The 21,606-nt window shown below is 46.6% G+C and overlaps 3 protein-coding genes across 17 annotated transcripts in view; 2 read left to right on the forward strand and 1 right to left on the reverse strand.

Moving 5' to 3' along the window:
- The window catches only part of CD5 (CD5 molecule), a 244,353-nt gene that overhangs the window by 178,470 nt on the left and 44,277 nt on the right, over positions 1–21,606 (forward strand). The gene's annotated exons all lie outside the window — the stretch shown is intronic.
- Positions 2,039–11,574, reverse strand: CYB561A3 (cytochrome b561 family member A3). Of its 10 annotated transcripts, none has more exons than XM_081311716.1 (8): positions 11,440–11,489; positions 9,655–9,743; positions 8,076–8,181; positions 6,575–6,773; positions 5,068–5,276; positions 4,293–4,447; positions 3,345–3,501; positions 2,039–2,751 (listed from the first exon to the last, which is right to left on the reverse strand). In XM_081311716.1, exons 4-8 carry the CDS (start codon positions 6,756–6,758, stop codon positions 2,728–2,730), a joined length of 729 nt encoding a protein of 242 aa, XP_081167842.1. In that variant the 5' UTR covers positions 6,759–6,773; positions 8,076–8,181; positions 9,655–9,743; positions 11,440–11,489; the 3' UTR covers positions 2,039–2,727. The 10 variants fall into 10 exon arrangements, with proteins under 10 accessions (XP_081167842.1, XP_081167840.1, XP_081167841.1 ...); XM_081311714.1 differs by having other exon boundaries at positions 9,655–9,739; positions 11,436–11,489; XM_081311715.1 differs by having other exon boundaries at positions 11,393–11,442.
- TMEM138 (transmembrane protein 138) lies at positions 11,898–20,725 on the forward strand. Of its 6 annotated transcripts, none has more exons than XM_081311806.1 (6): positions 11,898–12,036; positions 13,827–13,939; positions 14,080–14,347; positions 15,663–15,834; positions 17,661–17,736; positions 17,968–20,725. In XM_081311806.1, the coding sequence occupies exons 3-6, from the start codon at positions 14,220–14,222 to the stop codon at positions 18,078–18,080; spliced, it is 489 nt and encodes a 162-aa protein (XP_081167932.1). In that variant the 5' UTR covers positions 11,898–12,036; positions 13,827–13,939; positions 14,080–14,219; the 3' UTR covers positions 18,081–20,725. The 6 variants fall into 6 exon arrangements, with proteins under 6 accessions (XP_081167932.1, XP_081167933.1, XP_081167931.1 ...); XM_081311804.1 differs by lacking the exon at positions 11,898–12,036 and adding an exon at positions 12,202–12,319; XM_081311802.1 differs by lacking the exon at positions 11,898–12,036 and adding an exon at positions 12,289–12,427.

Genomic DNA, 21,606 nt, shown 5'->3' on the forward strand with positions numbered 1-21,606 from the left:
GAAATCTGATTCTGCTTTCAACCAGCTGCATGAACTCAGGTCTATGCCTCTGTGATCTGTAAAGTCAGAAGAGAGCGCCCATCTTACAGCGATTGGAAAGGATTCCAGCGAACCAAGAAGGTGATTCAAGTGCAGACTGAGCACTCGCGCTCTGAGAGTTAGTGTTATCACTATTGTCAGCCACCTGCCCCTCCCATCCATTCCACTACCATGTGGTATCTACAGCTGATCACATTAGGAAAAGGGCCCCTTTACCCCCAGCACCTATTTCACCCAAACTTGACTCCTGGTTCTTGAGCTTCTCTGCCCAGCCATGTCACAGGTACCTGACCATAGATTGGTGTCAGCATGTACAGGTATGTGCCCAGCAGGCAGGAAGAAGGCTGGCAGCAGACTGTGGATCCCAATTCTGCCATTTCCTGACTGGTGACCTCAGGCCAATCATTTGTCCTTTTTGAGTCTTGTTTTCTAGATTATAAAACAGGAAACATTTCCTTCCTCATAAGATGAGCCAGTGCCCAAAAGCCACTATTTAGGACATCCACACAGACATGAATCACATGCAATTCCAGGAAGAAACACATTATGTGGATTTTTAGTACCTTGTGGCTGACCTGTCCCTAGGTCTATCTGTGAGGGTCAGACATGTCCTGAGGTTTTGTTCTAATCTTTATTCATTAATTTATACGTGGTGCTAAGAATTGAACCCAGTGCCTCACACATGCCAGGTAAGTGCTCTACCAGTCAGCCCCAGCCCCAGCCCCTGAGGTTGTTACAAGTTGCCCCAGTGCTCATTAACAGCAGTGTCATTTCAGCAGAGACAGCTTTTGATATGTTTTGTCTTCTCCAAATTCACATGTGGAAATCCTCACCCCCAGGGTGATGGGGTCACCAGGTGGGGACTTAGGAAGGTAATCGGGTCATGAGGGTAGGGCCCTCATCAGTGGGCGTAGTGTCTTCATTTACCAGAGGCCCTGAGAGCTCCTTCCACCTGTGGTTCCAGGGAGAAGAGTTCTGTGATGGAGGGGCCTCACTAGACACCACCGCTCACATGCCTCCATCCTGGACTTCCAGCCTAACACATGTTGTTTTTTGTTTTGTTTATTTATTTGTTTTGGTACTGGGGATTGAACTCGGGGGAGCTGAACCACTGAGTCAAATCCTCAGCCCTTTTTTATATTTAGAGACAGAGTTTTGCTGAGTTGCTTAGGGCCTCGCTAAGATGCTGAGGCTAGCTCTGAACTCGAAACCCTCCTGGCTCAGCCTCCCAAGCCACTGGGATTACAGGCATGTGCCACCACACCCAGCCTAATAACGTTTTCTGAAGTCATTCAATTCATGGTATTTGTTAAAGCAACCTGAACAGACGATGATGAACTTTGATTCTTAAAAACATTTAATGGAAATCAAGCTTCAATAAACAAGTAAAATGCCCACTCATATGGAGACAGGGAACTGCTCATGACCCAGGAGCCTGGCAGTCATCCCAGCAGCACTGAAGTTTTCATCCAACCAGGAAGTCCAGTCACAAGCCTTCTGCCAACATCTGGCAATGGAGACTGGGGTAAACAACCTGGTGGCTACCTGCCAGGGAGCACAGGGCTGCAAACCCCAAGCCTCATCCTTATCTACTAAGCACAGAAGTCTGGAGCCTGGGACCTGCAGGGCTTATTTGGAGATCCAAGAAGAGCCACATGCCAGCACCTCTCCACCCACTTTCTCCTCAGAAGAGCAAAGCTTGGGGCTGCAGCATGCCACAGGAGGCTAGGTCTACCTGGGCAAGCACCACTGTGGAGCAGGAGCACCTGGTATTTAGCAAGAATCTCCTCCAAAGGTGGCGATGGCTTTGGGGCACTGCTGGGCACAGTGCTGTGCCATGCTGGCCTGCTTCATGGTGGGCTGGAGGGGAGAATCAGCTGGGCTGGGGCCCTGCCAGGAGAACAGGCTGGGCCTGCCAGCAAGGGAGGAAAAGGGGGCCAGGAAACCTCTGCTACTCATCACTCTTAGGATTCTGGGAGACAGGTAGTCTGTTCTTGGGACAGCAGGTTACCAGGGCTCGTGGGGCTGCCTGGTGGAGACAGGCATGTAAGTCACAGGAAAAGGGCGGGATCCAGGCCCCAGCTGGAGCAGCATCTGGAAGAGGTGGAGCCATAGGGTCAAAATACCACACAGACTATCTCAGAGCAACCAACACCCCCCTCCCTCAGGCTTCTCCACAGATCTGCTCCATCCTCTCCTTCTTCGGTCACCCTCCACCAGGTGCACACCTGGCCAGGGCTGGATGGGTGACAGCAGATAAAGCCGGCTCTCTGGTGGGTGGCCTGACTGAAATGCATGCCTTCAACTGGAAAGCCGACCTTCCTCAAGGCCCACTTTATGGGCTGCAGTTAAGTCCCAGTTTTTCCAAGCTGTTGGGATTTTCTGCCACATCCCTAACAGTTTAAAGGGGAAACCAGCTGGACTTCTGCAGACACAGCAAGAGTGACTGGGGTAAGGAGGGCTTGTGCAAACGCAGGCCCTGAAGTCAACGCCGAGAAGCCAAAGCCACCAAGAAAAGCAAATGGGCAGTAAGTGGCTGGAGACAGCAGGCCTGACACCAAGGCAAAGAGAAGTTTGAACCCAGGTCCCAAAGAAAGTCTGTTGCTGAGACCAGCCGGGAGCTCAGGTGGAGCAGAGCTTCTGAAGCGAGGACAGATCAACTGCTGACTGTTCCTGGGACACCCCGGCTCACTCCCCGTCATGCAACAAGGGCTGGAAAGAAGGCAGAGCACAGGAGTTAAGACTGCCCCTGACCTGCAGGAGTCACAGCAGGCCTGAGCTGCTCATAGAGACCCCCAACTTGCAGGGTGACCCTGCCCAAGCCACCAGATCTCTTAGGAAAGCCCCGAAGTCCTCGAGTCTGGTCCACACCCTAACACCCTCCAACCATCAGAAGCCCAAGAACAGGCAAGACTTGCTACAAGCACCCAACTTGTCACCAAGCACCAGTCCCACTAACCTAGCCCCAAAACTGTCACAGAAGAAGTTACTACATACCCTCATCATACTCAGGAACTTCCTTAGGGAAGGTAAAGCCATGCATACCTCATCTCTCAGCGCAACAAGAATTGGGGTGGGGGTTGGAATTCTGAGAGGTGCTGAGCCTGGACAGCCACACTACTGGGATATGCTGCTCTGAAACCACTGTCCCTGTCAACCACCCTAATTCCACCATCAAGCCACATGGCTTCTCAGCAGACTAGTGGACCTGTCTTCACAGCAAGGCCCACGTCCTTCCTGGTTGGTCCTTCTCTACACTGGCCCTATCCGCACCTCACCCTGGAATGGAGGGCAAGCAGCCATACCTGTCTGTCAGTCAGGATCCCTGGTTCTGGGCGTTTCCAGGATGAAGCCAGAAGGACGTAGAGAACCAGCAGCCCAAAGGCCACCACCAGCAGCCCAGTGCAATTGGCAAAGACAGCCTCGCTGGGCAGGCTGGCATATGGCTTGGTGGCATTTTTCCTAAAGATGACAAGACAATGTGGGTCCTCGAGAGACTTTTCTACCTGGTTTTGCCCAGGGGGAGACTTGATGCTACTAAAAGAGGAAACAAAAGCTTCTCGGGACCACTTGTGACCTGGAATTTTAACATACTTTTTAAGTCCCTGCTATAATAACAAAACTCTATATAATACTTTTGACTTATCAGGAAATTGAAGTTCAAAGGGATGAAATTAACTCACCCAGAGTTACATAACCAGTAAATAAGACAGCCAGGATCTAAACCCAGGGCTGACCTCAATCTTACTTATTTATTTACTTATTTATTTTTTGCAGTCCTGGGAATTGAACCCAGGGCCTTGTGCTTATAGGCACGTGCTCTACCACTCAGCTACTTCTCAGCCTCTTATTTGCTTTTCACTATGCCCCCCACCTCAAAAGAGTGGGCAGCAGTGAATCCCAGTTCTGCCACTTATTGGCTGTGCATTCTTAGTAAGTTACTTAGTTTATTTGTGCCTCAGTGCTCTCATTGGTGGCATGACATCATCACCAATGTCATAGGGCAGTTGAGAGGATTAGATGTAAGGCAATTAGAACAGTTTCTGAACCAGAATAGGTACTAAATCAACCTGATAATAAATATTTGTTGACCAATTTACCAGTCTCAATTTAAATACCAATTCTCTCATCTTCCAGATCGGGAATAGGCCCAGCCCCGTGGGGGGGGGTCCTATGATTGATTATACAGTGCATTTTCTGAAAACCCTCTTGCCTCCCCTCTGTCTTAAGAGGTGGGACCCCAGAGCACTCACAAACTGAAGAAAAGCTTCTCATTAATGCCGGAAATGACAGATGCAACAGACAGACAAAGGATGGCAGCTCCAAAGAAGACGTGGATCGGTTTCAGGAGGCTGCGCAGCCACAGGGATGCCCAGGGCAGGAGGAAGATGGCAAAGCCCAGGGACCACTGCGGACACAAGAAGGAAGTCCCTGACTACACCATGTGTGATGAGACGCACCAGCTCATCCACCCCACAAGCACTTCCTGCCCATCACTGTTGCTTGGCCCTTCTTTCCCACCAGCATTGCCCCACCACCATCCTTTGCCACTCATGTGGGCTGTCTGTTTCTATTACACAAGCAGCAAGAACGGTACAGGAAACCCTTAGCTCCAGTCCTGCTCTCCCAGCAAACCGTCATCCTCAACTGTCTGCTTCTTGCCAGTCCTTGCTCATAAACTCCTCTCTAGTGCAGGACTGATTGGAATACAGAAACCACTTCTACAGTTGCTTCTGGTTCAAAGAGACACAGGAGTGGGCAAAGCAGAAAGGAGGTGGCTGATCAGAGTTAGCATGGTACATGCTATGACAAAATTGGCCCAGAGGGCTCTGGGGTAGCACACAGGCTGCATGATGGCTATAAGGAACAGGGCAAGCGCAGGAGGCACCAACTCGCCAGCCATGTAGTCTGCCAAGTCTACAGGGGGTGCCCAGCAGGACCCTCTCCAGGCAGTGAGCACAGGGACTATCTGGAGTTGCTGCTAGTAACCCCCAAAGAACCCAAAGGAAGCGGGTGGTGATGACCCACCTGGCAGGCGAAGAGAATGACGGTGGTGATACCCAGCCAGCTGTGCAGAGAGTAGAGGTGGGTGATATTTGAGTGGCTGTGAAATTGAAAGACAGCAACCAGCCCCACAACAGTGAGGATAAAGGCCATCAGGTGCAGGGCCGCATGGAGGAGTTTCCAGGGCAGCTTGGGTCCCACCCATGACTGAGGCAGGCGGTACACCAACGATGCTGCAGGAGACAAAGCAGTCCTGGGGCTCAGCCTCAGTCCCCTGTGCTCAGCCACACTTCAGGGGAATCACCCTGATGTGATCCCACCCAGCCTCCCAACGAGGGGAGGAGGAAATGCTAGGATACTGGCATCGACTCTTCAGCATCTATCACCTTCCCATCATTTGTGGGGCAGCCATGAAGGGAGGAGAGAAGAGCCAGTTAAAGAGTAAGGGGCCACAAGTACAGTGGCACACAGCAGTCAGCCCAGAGATTCAGGAGCATCACAAGTTTGAGGCCAGCCAGGACAACTTAGCAAGACTCTGTCTTGAAAATACAAAGGGCTGGGGGTGAACTCAGTGGAAGAGCGCTTGCCTGGCATGCATGAGGTCCTGAGTTCCCCAGCACTGGGAAAAAAATCCAGGCTCTGCCTCTTGGCTGTTGGGCCTCTCCTTTCTGTTTCTTTACTTATCAAATGGAGACAATAGACCCCACCCCACAAATTAGTAAAAACAAAACAGATGATACATGAAGTGCACATGATAAGCTGCTATTAGCAATATCATGATATTACCATTTACAAGTGGGGGAAATGAGGCTCACTTCCCATTTTATAAGGCAAAGATTTCAATGAGGCAAAGACGCAGCCTGGAAGAATAAGCAAGTGCCTCAGCTGGGGGCCTGCCTATGCCGGGGGAGCATCAGCCTTAGAGCAGGAGTCAGCCACCATAGCTCACAGGCCCATTCCCACCTGCTGCCTATTTTTATAAAGTTTTACTGGATTCACAGCCATGCTGCTTGTTTGCTTATGTATTTTCTTTCTTTTTTCTTTTGTAGTACTAGGGATTGAATGCAGGACCTCACACAAGTTCTGCAAGTGCTCCAACACTCAGTTATAGCCCCACTCCTTTTTTAAAATTTCAAGACTGGCTCTGACAAAGTTGCTAGGCTGGCCTCAGCTTCTAGTGTAGTTGGAAGCTTCTGACCTGTTTCTATTTCTTCTGTGGCTACTCATACAATACAATGGCAGAGCTAAGTAGTTGTGATATAGATGAATGGCTGACAAAGCCTGAAATATTTACTTTCTGGCCCTTCACAGAAAGTTTGCTGACACTTGTCCCAGTGTATCTGTGAAGCTGCTCTTCTGAGATGCCCTACTCTTACCATTTCCTCCCCTAAATGGACCCAGTGGCACTCCAACCCACTCTACCCCAGCAGCCCCAAACCCAACACTGACAAAGGCCAGCCTTGGGAGAGGGGAACTGCTGACCTGTCCAGCCTGGGCTCCATCATACCTCCCATACCAACCTCTTACTCACCAGCTCCATAGAGTACCACCATGCCAGACACCATGAGCACTGGGTGCCAGTTGAACATGTGTATGCTGCCATCCCAGGCAAAGCCACCACGCCAGTACTGCATCCAATAGACAGTGAAGAGGATGCACATTGAGCCCAGGGATCCCATCACAAGGCAGGACAGGTAAAACTGTCCTGAAGCCATTCTGATTAAGAACTCCTAGAAGCAGAAATCACATGTCACTGCTGGCTGAGGTGTATCTCACACACCAACTAGCAGAAATAACACTGACCTCTCTCTTGGCCCATGGTATGGAAACTTTTTGCTTCAGTTCCCCTACCATCAGCCTGGGTACCACCCCCATAAGGGCTCAAAGGCAAAGTGGACTCCATGTCTAGTTACAGTCAATGAGTGAGGCCCCACCCCAGCACTGGCAGTGTACAGAGCAGCAAGCTTAAGCTGGATGACAAGGCCTGGTCCAGAACCCTGGGATTAGTCTCCCCTCACCAGGACCAACCCAGGCAAGAAGAAACAAGAATCAAAATCCAGGCCAGACTGCAAATGCCCAAGCCCTGACTTCTAACAGCACAACCTGAAAGGGGTATACACACTACAGGCTGGAAGCAGAAGCGTTTCAGATTTCAGAGATTTTTGAATTTTGAAGTATTTGCATATTTGAACAATTTGAGCATCCTGTTTGTGATAAAAAAAATTATATTTCAAGACAGATATGCTTGAATCAGAAGGCTGATGTAAGAGGATCTCAAGTTTGACACTAGCCTAGGCAAATTAATAAGACCATGTCTCAAAAATAAAATAAAAAGGCTAGGATGTAGCTCAGTGGTGGAGTACCCCTGAGTTCAATTCTCAGTACCGCAAAAAGAAAACGAAAGGGAAGTTCTTCCTCCCCAGATGGAGTATTCCTTGGGGCTAATGCCCACTGGGGAGGTAAGATCACGCCTTCACCCGAATCCTCACATTTCATTCCTTGAATTGAGTGATACCGCTCAGCTGTTTTCAGGCCTGAGACTTCTGCTTTCTCATCCACTAGGGAAAGTCCAGAGGAGAAAAGAGGAACCAAGAACTCATGGTCTAGAAAGCAAGAGGTTTATTTTGAGATTTCCGTGTGTACTTGATAAATTCAGAAACCAACTTTGGGTTCAGGCCTGGTTAATATTAACACCTCTGAGAAGTTGGCTCCTGAAAGCCAAGTAGAAGACATGGTGTACAGCTCAGTGGTAGAGCCCTTGCCTAGCGTGTGTGAGGCCCTGGGTTCCACCCTCAGTGCTAAAACAAACAAACAAACAAACAAAAAAGCAGGCAAAGGCACAGGCACAGGACCAGCCCTGCCCTGCTTCCAGCAAACGTGGCCAGCATGGGCCCAGACTTCCAGGCTGTCGTCCTGTGTACCAAGAAGACAATACTGTAGTTCCCTCAGTTGAGGTCCCTCCCTCTAAACCAGCTAACAGAGAGAAGAAACAGCCAATAGCTCCCAAGGAGGGACAACCCCTGGTTCATCACCTTTAGACCCAGCAGTAAGCTGACGACAGAGGGATGGATGGCCTCTGATTCTTACAAACTGCGCACCTTAAGCAAAACACTTAACATTTGCAGGACTTGTTTTCATCTGAAAGAAAAGCACAGCAATAAGAAAACTATTTATTGAGCTTTACTGAGCACCAGATCTACCACACGTCCCATTTACTCCTCCTGACAACCCTGTGAGGAGAGTCACCCCTCTCATACACATGAGGGAACAAGGCTCAGAAAGAAGTAATGAGCACAGGACCCAGTAAGTGGGCAGAGTTTCAAATCCCTATTTGTCTGTCTCCAAGGCCAATAGCTCCATAATCTCCCCTTGACCATAGGTTGTCAGTCCAAGTAAAGAAACATATAAAGACATCATGAGGGCTGGGGTTGTGGCTCAGTGGTAGAGCGCTCGCCTTGCATGTGTGAAACCCTGGGTTCAATCCTCAGCACCACATAAAAATAAATAAATTAAGGTATCATGTTCATCTACAGTTAAAAAAATATTTTAAAAAAATATGAGAGCCAAGCATTATAACTCTTCTTAGTTATTGCTGTCATAGGATTTTTATCCTAACAAAAATATGGATGGTAGCTGGGTGCAGTGGCACTTGCCTGGGGAGGTTAAGGCAGAAGGATCATTTGAGCAAAGAAGTTCCAGGACAGCCTGGGTCACACAGTGAGACCTCATCTCAAAAAACAAAAACCTAGGGCTGTATTTGTAGAGCACTTGCCTCACATGTGTGAGGCCCTGGGTTCAATCCTCAGCATCACACAAAAATAAATAAAACAAAATAAATATATTGTATCCATCTACAATTAAAATATATGTATATTTGTATATTAAAAAAAAAAACTAGAGCTAGGTGCAGTGGTGCATGCCTATAACCCCAGTGGCTTGGGAGGCTGAGGCAGGAAGATCACAAGTTCAAAGCCAGCCCCAGCAACTTAGTGAGGCCATAAGCAACTTACTGAGACCCATCTCTAAATAAAATATATAAGGGGAAAAAAAGGAAGGGGGAACTGGGGATGTGGCTATGGTTAAGCATTCCTGAGTTCAGTTCCTGGTACCAAAAAATACCAAAACAAGATCTAAAGCTCATGGTCCTGGCATTTGTCCAGTCCTCTCCATAGCCCTGATAACGTGCCACGTCGGGCATCCATCTAAGCAGGAACAGACACAGACTCTTACAAAATGATCCAAGTTAGCAGTGATCTTTGAGAGACTAAGTTCTAAGAGGCAGGGAAGAAAAACAAGCTTCCTTGAGGAAGGCTGGCAGGAGAAAAATCATGCCACCCAGCTTCATGACTCAACTACTAAGCTCAAGATTTGATACCCAGTCTCAGAGCTGCCTCCCCAATTCCTGCAAAGGCAGAGGAAGCTTTAGGTCACCACATGTTTAGCTAACACACCTTCCACTCCATTGGTGAAATGTTAAGTCAGCATTAAGGAGCTCTCGGTCAGCAGGCTCCATCTATCTGACAGTATCTCTTTCTACATTTTTTTCCTTTGTAAAGAAATATAATCCAAAAGGGACTGTATCCCTATCCCTAGAAGTCCTAGATTACTTACTGCTCTCTGACACAGTGATGACACTTTCCTGATAGAAGGCAGGAAACTTAAAACTGCTTTGCTCATAATACACAGGAGAGCCCTCCTTCCTGAAAGTGCAAAAGCAGAAGAAATGAAGAATGCAGTGAAAATTACATGCAAATGCTGAGAACATGCACTCATTTGTTCTAATACAGCAGGCTGGGCCAGGACTCCAGAATGTGCCTATCATTCCTGTTCTGCCCTCACTGCACAGAGCCCCTTCCTAAGGTAGGAGTTAGTAAACTCTTATGCAAGAACAAGGTAATATATATTTTAGGCTTTGCAGGACATATGGTCTTTGTCACAACCATGTCATGAACTTTGCTGATGTAGTGCAGAGCAGCCACAGACAATAACTTAGCAAATAAGCATTACTGGGTTCCAATAACACTTTATTTATGGGCACTAAAATCTGAGTTTCATGATTTTCATGTATCACAAAGTCTACCCTTTAAATTTTTTTCAGTCATTTAAACATGTAAAAACCATTCAGGAAGGCCAGACTTGGCCTGTGGGTTATACTTTATTGACTCTGATCAAAGGAGTCTATTCATTAATCCAATACTTTCCTTAATTCCTTGGCAGAAAGCATTCCCCTAGATTGAGCTAAACCAGGATCAGGCCTAGAAGTTAGAAATGAGTATCTACTCCAGGCACAGTGGCACATATGCCTTAATCCCAGAGACTGGAGAGCTTGAGGGAGGAGGACTGCAGTTGGGGGCTGGCTGGGCAATTTAGCAAAACCCTAAGCAACATAGTGAAATCCTGTCTCAAAATAAAAAAATAAAAAGATCTGTAATGTAGCTCAGTGGTAAAGCTCCCCTGAGTTGAATCCCCAGTACCAAAGAAGAAAGAAGTATTGCCCATTCACCATTCAACCCTTAATCTTAGGACAAAGCTCTATTTCAAACTCCTGTAATGTTATTTTTATAATTTACAACCACAGATGAAGGGACAGAGAGTCAGTTTGTTGCTTTTCCTTCATAGATGGATAGGGGGGTTTTTAAGAATCCTAAAACTCAAGCCTAGTGTGGTGGCATATGCCTGTAATCTCAACACTCCAGAAGCTGAGGCAGGAGGATCCAAAGTTTGAGGTCAGTCTCCACAATTTAGTAAGGCCCTGTCTCTGGGGGAAAAAAAATTCTGAAACCCAAACATTGGGTTCAAGCCCTATCCCTTTATCTTAACAGATCAAAAACACTGTTAACACTGGTGCCCAAAGAAGGAAAGTGACTTGGCCAAGACGACCAGCTGAGCTGGTACAGGCACTCTGGTTTACTCCTCCTCAGCTCCTAGGACTCCTTACTTCCAAAGGTAGCTTCGAAAGTCGGGATTCAGGAGTGTGTAGCCCAATATTCCAGCCTGGAGGTAGGTAAACAAAGTCTTCCTTAGCACCACGGATCACAGACAGTCCTTCAGACTGCGTCAGGTCTAGCCATTCTAGGCACCCAGGGGCCCTATTCTGACTCCTCTGCTAGGCGATCGGTCCCAGCAGATCTTGGGTGAATAACAGGTGTGCGGGCTCTGCCAGCTTTTTGAGGCTTCCGAAAGCGTTCGTGCCTTTTATTACCACCAGCTGTGGAAGGAAGGGTACGGAGAAGAGAGTCCATTTCCTAAAAGGGAAAACTGAGGCCAAGCGAGGGGTCGCGACAGCGCGAGAGGAGGTAGTGGTAGTAGCGGAGTCAGCCCTTAACTCCCACCCCGGGCTCTTTCTCACCCCTAACCACAGTGGGACGCCACGGGGCCGGGGACTCCGAAACTCGCCTCTCTCAGCCCGACACCAGAACCGCCACTCCCCAGTGTCCTGGAAGGTAGAGGTCCCACTCCCCGGCAAGCCCGGTTCAGCTGGCAGTGCAGCGCCCGGCGCCACCTCCCGCTCTTATAGGCTCACAGCACTTCCGGTGGCGCGCGAGGCCGCCTGGGAAATGCAGTCCTGGGCGCGGGATCGCCCGCTCCCTGCGCGGCCAGGTGCCGGCTCCCCGACCCGGTTTCTCCACCGGCGTTTCTTCCCCACGCCCGAGGAGCGTCACAACGCGTCTGCCCTGTCCTTCCACCCCATCGAGGAGACGGAAATGTTCAGGTTGATGCACTGCTTGCCGCCAGGATCAGACCCTAAGCAAGGTCTCCTGAGACGTGGGCGGGAGCCCTGGTCAGCGAAAGGCGACGCTGGGACGGCCAGGACCAGGCGGGCCCGGGAAATCGAAGGCCAGAACATGGAGGCTGGGTTGCCGTAGAGAGGGGAGAGGAAGCCGAGGTCAGTTCGCAGAAAGAGCCCGCGTCCGCCATCTACTTCCGGGATTTGAAGCCGGCTTCCGGAAGCCGGAATGGTGTCCCCATGACAACCGACGTTGGTTCTTTGAGGTGAGAGTGAATGATGAGCAGTGGGGAGAGTGCCCAGAAATCTGGATTTTTGTTGCCGTTCCTTTTGGTTGGGCTTTTTGCCAAGCCCTTTTCGAAGTGGTTAAGAAGGACGCGGGAAGCTGCCCCAAGAAAAGGAGAAGGCCCGAGGTAGCGGTGGACGAAGGGCGAAGAGCGCGGCTGTGCCTCGCGAGTCCCCACCGCCCGACGCTGGAAGAGATGAGCGTCCAAGTCGGGAGAGCGAAGTGTGTCTACCTGACAGACCTCGCCAGAGGCCTGTGAAGTGGTGTGTGCGTCACCCGAGTTAGGAATCCTGGCTCTGCGACCAGGAGGAGTGACGAACTCGGACCTGGTGTAGCATGGGGAGAATTCTTTCCTACCTTGCAGAGTTGTTGTAAGGATTAAAAGAAATTATCTTGTTTAACAAGTTGATTCTGGTGCTGGTACCTGGGTGATAGCTATCAATATTATTTAATTTAATGTGGGGAAACTCAAGCTCAGAGAAGCCACATTCAGCCATCCAGTAAGGTGGGACTAAACCCGGTAAGCTAGTTGAGGGCTTTAACCTTTTAGAATCTCCATGCAAATAGATATTATGTCTATGAAAATGCTTATTTGTAGGATAGTCCTAGAATTAAGTGGTTATAAAAAATAATTTGTGACTTTTTATAGTAGAATTTGTTTTGATATGATTGTACAAGCATGGAATAAATCTTATTCTAGTCAGGCTAAATTTAGAGTGTAAATTTTAAACATTTTTACAGATGCTAATTTAGTCACTCTAACACTTTAAAGCACATTGAAAATTTGATTTGATCTAAGCTGCAGGATCACAGAGCAGCTTGTGGGTCTTGAGATGTATGAAAATAAAGGCCCAGCTCCCCTTACTTGATGCCTCTGTATTTCTTCCACAACCAGTAACATAAAGTTTTTTTGGAGAGCACTGTTTCCTCCCAGCTCTTTCTGCCCTTGCCACTTCCATGTGGACATATTTTTCTTACCTCCTTACATATCAGTCTCTCAGACTTATAGACCTACATATACACATAGCTGTCTACGTAAGAGGCAGCTTAGTGCAGGGGTTAAGAACACTCTGGTTATGTAGCTCAGTGGTAGAGTGCTTGCCTAACATGTGAGAGGCCCTGGGTTTGATTCTCAGAACAGAAGAAGGAAAAAAAAAAAAAGCAGACTCAACCCTGGGCCACCTGGATGAGAACTCCAGTTCTGCCACTTACTAGCTTTGTGACCTTGGACAAATTATTTTGTCTTTTCAGTTTTCTCACCTGTAAAATGGGGAAAGTAATAAACATGTTTTCTATTTCATGAGGTTATTATGAGATTTGAATGTTAGTGCTTACAACAGTCCCTGACTCACTGCAAGTGATGTATATGACTGCTGTTAACATTACTATTGCGGGCTGGGGATGTGGCTCAAGCGGTAGCGCGCTCGCCTGGCATGCGTGCGGCCCGGGTTCGATCCTCAGCACCACATACCAACAAAGATGTTGTGTCCGCCGAGAACTAAAAAATAAATATTAAAAATTCTCTCTCTCTCTCCTCTCTCACTCTCTCTTTAAAAAAAAAAAAGAGAGAGTGAGAGAGAGAGAATTTTTAATATTTATTATTTTTTTTTAGTTCTCGGTGGACACAACATCTTTGTTGGTATGTGGTGCTGAGGATCGAACCCGGGCCGCACGCATGCCAGGCGAGCGCGCTACCGCTTGAGCCACATCCCCAGCCCCTCACTCTCTCTTAAAAAAAAAAAAAAAACATTACTATTGCTACATGATCAGGCAGACTCTTCTCTGAAGTACCCCTCGGTTTTTTGGTTAGAGAAGTTCTGCATTTAGAAGGATCCTGGCATGGAGAAAGTTTGACTGTGAGGGTCCCCAGAAGGAATGACAAGGTGGGTTTTTTGGTTGTTGATTTTGTTAACTAATGTATCCCAATCACCTGGAATCATGCCTGACATACAGTAGTAGGTGCTCAGTAAATGTTTATTATATTAGTGGATTTCTAACCTTGCCTCTCTTTTTGCCCCAACAGGTCCTTGTCTGAGAACAAGGGCAACAGCTCTTGATTTGGAAGACTTAGACACTTCTCCTCAGTGTTGGAGAGAGAACCAAGAACTCTTTTTAAGGGAATTGTGGAATGTGCCCTTGGAGGCCCAAGAAAGCAGAAGAAAGATGCTTCAGACCAGTAACTATAGCCTGGTGCTGTCCCTGCAGTTCCTGCTGCTGTCCTATGACCTCTTTGTCAATTCCTTCTCAGAGCTACTCCGAATAGCTCCTGTCATCCAGTTGGTGCTCTTCATGTGAGTGCAGAGGGTAGATCTGGAAAGCTCAACGTAGGCAGTTTGAAGGCCCTGCTTAAGTTCATGACTTAGCATTTTTAAAGTTATTAGTAGGTGGGCTTGGATTGTAGCTCAGTGGTAGCATGTGTATTTACATGTATACTTACATTCATGAGGCCCTAGATTCAGTCCCTGCCAAATGAAATAGTTATTATCAGAGAAATACCAGGGAGAATAAAATTTAACAATGTCCTGAGTTCTCATGGTATACAAACGTAGTCACATGTCCTCTTTTTATATACTTTTTTTTTTCTGTTTTTATATATGTCTAACAAGAGTTGGAGAACAGTTTAGATAGGAAATGAAGGTCTACTAACCCTGTCATTTTGTTCATCTGGGGATAGAATACTGTCTTTGCCTTAAAAGAGAATTACAATATAGCAGGTTGAAAGAACAATCATGAGGCTGAGGCTGTAGCTCAGTGGTAAAGTGCTTGCCTCGCATATATGAGGCACTGGGTTCAATCCTCATCACCACATAAAAATAAATAGATACTGTGTGTTCATCTACAACTAAATAAATATTTTTTTAAAAAAAGAACAATCACATTAATAATATATGACTCCTGTAGGATGGAAAGTGTTGGCATTTATTCTCCACAATAATTTACAGATTTCGTGAGGCAGTCCATAAGCTGCAAACCACACCCCTGGAAGGAACTTCCTTTGTTCAGTGAGCATTCATTGTCCTGGAAGCCAGTGTTCTAGTTGCAGTGGTAACCTGACCAGTTCCCCCTCAGGGTTTCTGTTCTCCTGGAGAGACAATGGCGGAGTATAGCAAAATAAGATTTTAATATAGTGACATCAGACGTTGGATGTAAACTAGCTGCAGTGAGAGGGGGGATTTACTTTAGTTAATGGGGTTGCAGGAAAGTTTTTCTAAAGAGGGAGAACGTTTGAACTGGGACTTGGATGGCACGAAGGCACTGGCCACCCAAAGATGGGGAAAGTCCATTGTTGTCTTTCCAGATGAAATCATCTGGCAGGACGAGGTTATGTGACACACAGATTTGGTGTGTGGGGGAGGAAACCAGGTTCTCAGAAATGCCTCGTTGGTTTATTAAATTAGGACTGTCAGAGGAGCACATTGTGTCTGTGGGCTGTAATTCTGGGTAATTGCAGCTTCATGTCATTTGGGTCCTAAAGCTGATGCTTTCGGTGAGGGTTCTGGGTGACTAAATCTCAAGGCAGGACAGATCTCATGATGTCCCTTAGGCCTTAGGGCCAGCTCTTGGGTCCTCACACATTTGGCCGTCTTATGTTTTATATGTCTGCAGCATCCAAGATATTGCAATCCTCTTCAACATCATCATCATTTTCCTCATGTTCTTCAACACCTTCGTCTTCCAGGCTGGCTTGGTCAACCTCCTATTCCATAAGTTCAAAGGGACCATCATCCTGACAGCTGTGTACTTTGCGCTCAGCATCTCCCTTCATGTCTGGGTCATGGTAAGAGTGGAGCTCTGAATTCTCAGATCTTTAAAGAGCTAATAAGATCTTTTCTCTGGGAATCCAGCATTACTCATGTGCTTCCCTCTGCCTCCTTGGTGGAAGATAGGTGAAATAAAGTGATGGGCTAAAGCACTGGGTACATGAGAGTTTCATAAGGCACTTGGGTCTAACTCTCTGTGTTGAAGAACAGCCTTATCCAAGAGTCTAAGGACTCTCCTGGACTATTCAGTGTACCTTTGCACCAAAGAGGCCTGTCAGAGCTAAAACAGGAAGTTGAATCTGATTTAGCTACCTGGGTAGATGGGTTGATACAGGGTACTGCATAAATTCTTCCATTTCTGGATATCTTGTGCATCTTTCATGTGGTGTGTTTTTTGTTTTTTTTTTGGATGGGCTGGGCTGGGGACATGGCTCAATGGTGGGGTGCTTGCTTGTACCTAGCATGCATGAAGCCCTGAGCCACAATCAATCAATCAAACAAAATACTCAGGGTCTCTAGTCCCTTCATTACTAGAGTTTTTTTTGTTTTGATGAGCTGACTGGGGACAGAGTTTGTGATCTCATGGAGATAAATAAGCTTATAGGGAAGGAACAGAACAATGTTGAAGTCTGAAAGTGGTACCAGCAGGTGACTTTTTTTTTTAAACTGGGAATTAAACCCAGGAGTGCTTTACTGCTGAGTTACCTCCCCAGTCTTTTTTATTTTGAGACAGGGTCTTGTTATGTTGCTGAGGATCTTGCTAAATTGTTGAGGCTGGCTTCGAACTTGTGCCTCCTGCCTCAGCCTCCTGAGTTGCTAGGATTACAAGCATGTGACACTGTCTGCTTCCTGCAAGGGATTTTGTACTCCAGGTGCGGGAACATAAATAGGTCCTCCTGGCTTTGTCCGCTAAAGCTGTTGATCTGATTACACTGAGTGTTCCAAAGCTTTTATCTGACAGGAGCTGAGCTTGACATTTTCAAGGCAAGACAGCAGCAGAACTCCTGATACAGTCCATATCATTTCTGCTTGGCAAAGGCAGTGGAGAGAAAAGGGATAAATACCTCAGTTCAAACTTCCTCTCTCAGGGTTAAAGGATATCCTCTTTGCATAAAAAAAGGGAGCTCCCTGTGCTTGCCTGTAATCCCATGGGAGGCTGAAACAGGAGGATTGCAAGTTCAAAACCAGCCTCAGCAAAAAGTGAGGTGCTAAGCAACTCAGGGAGACCCTGTCTCTAAATAAAATACAAAATAGGGCTGGGGATGTGACTCAGTGGTTGAGTGCCCCTGAGTTCAATCCCTGGTACCAAAAAAAGGGGGAGGGAGCTTGAGGGGCTAGAGTTATGGCTCAGTTGGAAAGCACTTGCCTCGCACGTGTGAGGCACTGGGTTCCATTCTCAGCATCGCATATAAATAAATGAATAAAATAAAGGTCCACCAACATCTAAAAGATATTACAAGAAAAAGAAAGGAGGAGCTTGAGGCTCCTTTCAGAAACACTCCTTCAGCCAGGATTTGGTGGTGCACACCTGTAATCCAGGCAATTTGGGAGGCTGAAACAGGAGGATTGTGAGTTCAAGACCAGCCTCAGCAATTTAGCCAGGCCTTAAGCAATTTAGCAAGACCCTGTCTCAAAATAAAAAGGTCTTGGGATGCAGCTCCACTAACAAAGGATTCAATCCTCAGTACAAAAAAAGAAACACTTCTTGGCCTTACAGAAAGCAGGAAGGAGGGGGGAATAGCATGAATTTCTACCAAGTGGCATCTCTGCCTCTAAACAAGTTGGAGACGTTAGAGCCACATGCAGCTATTAACCTTTTCCTTTCTATTCATATCTTCTTCAGAACTTACGCTGGAAAAATTCCAACAGCTTTGTTTGGACAGATGGACTTCAAACGCTGTTTGTATTCCAGAGACTGGGTAAGGACCACAGCAGCCCCAGGCTTACTTATTGTGCTGGCCTTGATCCTGGCCTTGTAGCCCCTCACAGCTGGCCTGGGATGGTTGGGACAGTCATGTCAAGAACAGAAGACTCCTTGCGGGGAGACAGTGGGAAGCCCTGAGGCAGGCCCTCAGCTTGGAGGCTGGGTTCCCACCCTTAAAGGAGTTCTCAGGGTCACCCCAGAGGCTTCTTCTCTGCTCTGTCCCCAGCGGCAGTGCTGTACTGCTACTTCTACAAACGGACGGCCGTGAGACTGGGTGACCCACGCTTCTACCAGGACTCTCTATGGCTGCGCAAGGAGTTCATGCAAGTCCGAAGGTGACTGCTTCTTGTCACACTGATGGCTGCCTTTCCTTCCTGATAGAAGCTCTGCAGGAAGGGTCGGCCTCTGCACCAGGAAATAGCTGGACTTCCCTAGGACATGCTTGGGCCAGTTGTGTTCTCACAAGTTCCCCAACAGACTCCTGTGCGTAGTGCCTCCTCTCCCCTTCCTCAGTTCCGCCCTTTCCTTCCTTCCCTGCCCTGTTCCACTCCTTCTGCACCCCTCCCCTCTGCCGAGGCTGTGGCTCACCCTTTGAACCTACTAGTCCCCACCTTCCTGACACCACACTCTGGTGACCGAAGAATGCAGAGTGGTAGCTGGGTGTTCTTGACTGATCCCCTCTTAGACATTTAGATTTTTATACCTAAGATACTTTTTTACATTTTGTAAATAGGAAATAAATTAAATTCTTTTTTTCATAAATGGTGGAATCTGTCTAGCTAGATCGCTCCATGGTTAAGAGATATACTAAGTCCTACCCTCAGCACCTATTTGACCCAGTGGGCAGATTGAGCCAGAGAACAAATATGGACATTTACTGAGTTCATTATGAGATAAAGTATTTCTGCAGAAGTTCAGGATGTAATTATCTGCTGCCTCACCCCCCGGATTCCAGACATCCATCTATGCTTCATTCAGACACTCTCCCTATCAGAGGCTGAGATTGTCCTCAGAAGAATAAAATGCTCCTTAGCTTTTTTGGCAGAAGACATTTAAAAATCCCAGTGACTCAGGAGGCTGAGGCAGGAGAATTGCAAGTTCAAAGCCAGCCTCAGAAATTTAGCAAGGTCCTAAGCAACTTGGTGAAACCCTGCCTCTAAATAAAACATTAAAAATGAGTGTAGGGGAGGTGGGGTTGTGGCTCAGCTGTACTCGCTTGCACATGCGAGACCGTGGGTTTGATCCTCAGCACCACATAAAAATAAATAAGTGAAATAAAGGTATTGTGTTCAACTACAACTAGAAAAAAAAAAGGAAGGCTGGAGTTGTAGCTCAGGGTAGAGCACTTGCCTAGCAAGTGTGAGGTAAATAAAGGTATTATGCCCATCTACAACTAAAAATATTAAAAAAAAAAAAAAAGGTACTGAGGATGTGGCTCAGTGGTTAAGCACTCCCTGGTTCAATCCCTAGTCCTAAAAAAAAAAAATTCACATGCTAATCCCAGCAATTCCATAAGCTAAAATAGGAGGATCACAAATTCAAGGCCAGCCTCAGCAATTTAGCAAGACCCTTAGCAACTTAGCAAGACCTTGTCTCAAAAATAAAGACCAGTGGCTCAGGAGGCTAAGACAGGAGGATCACAAGTTCAAAGCCAGCCTCAGCAAAAGCAAGGCACTAAGCAACTCAGCGAGACTCTGTCTCTAAATAAAATACAGAATAGGGCTGGGGGCGTGGCTCAGGGGTCGAGTGCCAATCCTTGGTACTTAAAAAAATTTTAAAAATAATGAAAAGAGCTGCAGATATGACTCAGAGGTAAAGTACCCCTGGGTTCAATCCCCTGTACTAAAAAAATAAAATAAAATAAAAAAATAAAAATTCATGTGCTATTTTCTGGTGGCAAAATAATGTGTGACAAACCACTGGCAGACTTAAGTGGGATACAACAAAAAACAGTTCCCTGGCTCCAGAGTCTTGGGGTTCAGCTGATCTGGGCTGGGGCTGGGTGGTTTCTGCTGGACCTGCTCACATGTCTGTCTGTGGTCAGCTGTGGGTGGGCTAGGCGGTTGTGATGATCTTGAGGTCCTTAACTGTTGGCTAACCCATGATGACCTCAGGTGAAATGACAGGTTACTCAGCTCTGGGTCACATGATTCATTGTACAGCTGACTAGCCTGTTCACACCACAGAGGCAGAGGAGCAGGAGAGAAAAATCTCCAGTGTGCAATACCATTGTGAGCCTCTGCTTAGACTCCCACTGGGCAAAGCGAGTCATGTGACTGAGCCTATGTGGAAAGTAATACAAGATTCTAGACAGAAGGTATGGCTAAGGGCAGGAGTGGAGCTCAGTGGAAGAGCATGTGCTTGGGATGCTCAGGGGCCTGGATTCAATCCCCTGCACCAAAGGGGAAAAAAAGGCTTAGATACAAGAAAGAGTGATCAAAAACAGGCACTATTAATGCAGTGAGTCTATCACACCAAACAGCAGTGGCTCTGTGAGGCTCTCATTCAGAGCCCTTTAGCACAGGAGTCAGCAGACTTTCTGTGAAGGACCAGATAGCAAATATTTCCGATTTTTATGGTGAACCTCCTTGACCCTGACAAAGGAGCATGAAAGCAGCCATAGATAATACGGTACATAAAAAGAATAACCGTGATGGCTATGTTCTAATAAAATTATTTATGGGCACTGAAATTTGAATTTCATAATATTCTTTTGTTCATTCTTTCAACCATGTAGAAATGTCAAAACTATTTTTAGTTGTAAAGGACTAAACAAAAACAAGTTGAATTGGCCTCAGGCCATACATAGTTTGCTGACTTCTTTAGAAGATTGGAATAAATCCTGTGAGAAGAGTATTGGAAAAAATATAGGGACTGTGGACACATCGGTGATCTCAGCCACTCAGAAGGCTGAGGATCATAAGTTTGAGGCCAGCCTCAGCTACTTAGACCCTGCCTCAAAAGAAAGAAATCAAAAAGGCTGGGGATATAGCTCAGTGGTAGAGCAGTCCTACATTCAATCCCTAGCACCCCTCACAAGGAAGAGTCTAGGTAGGGATGGGCATATAGCAAGTTGGTAGAGTGTCTACCCCACATGCACAAGGCCCTGAGTTCAATCCCCAGGACCACACACAAAAAGAGTCTAGGTAATCAGACGTCAAGATTTTGAAAAGTTAAAAAGGAAAAGGTAAGCCTGGCCCTGTGGTGCACACCTAGCTATACTAGGAGGCTGAAGCAGGATGATCCCTTAAACCCATAATTTGATACTAGCCTGGACAACATAGCAAGACCCTATCTCAAAAAAAAGAAAAATGAAAAACAAAACTCATAAAATGCTTAAAGTTCTAACAAAGCCATCATCTGCATTTATTATACCTTTGTGGAAAAGGCTGAACAGCCTAATTTTAAATCTCTTCACAAAAATATAGGGATCACAAATAACAGGAACATTTAATAACAGCAATTTAGCTCATGGCAATGTCTTAAATAAATAGGCAATTTTCGGGGCTGGGGTTGTAGCTCAGTGGTAGAGTGCTTGCCTCGCACATGTGAGGCCCTGGGTTTGTTCCTTGGCATCACATAAAAATAAAATCAAAATAAAGATATTGTGACCGTCTACAACTAAAAAATAATTTTTTTTAAATAGGCAATTTTCTGTGCCCCAAAATAAAACAGGGCTAGGTTCTTTCCTATTGTCTTTACAGCTAATAAAATAGAACCAATTACCTGTTTCCTCATTCATAATATTTTTTTTTAAAGAGAGAGTGATAGAGGGAGAGAGAGAGAGAATTTTTTTAATATTTATTTATTTATTTATTTATTTTTAGTTATTGGTGGATACAACATCGTTGTTTGTATGTGGTGC

Source organism: Spermophilus citellus (assembly GCF_964194105.1).
Source record: "Spermophilus citellus genome assembly, chromosome: 2".
NCBI classification, from domain to species: domain Eukaryota; kingdom Metazoa; phylum Chordata; class Mammalia; order Rodentia; family Sciuridae; genus Spermophilus; species Spermophilus citellus.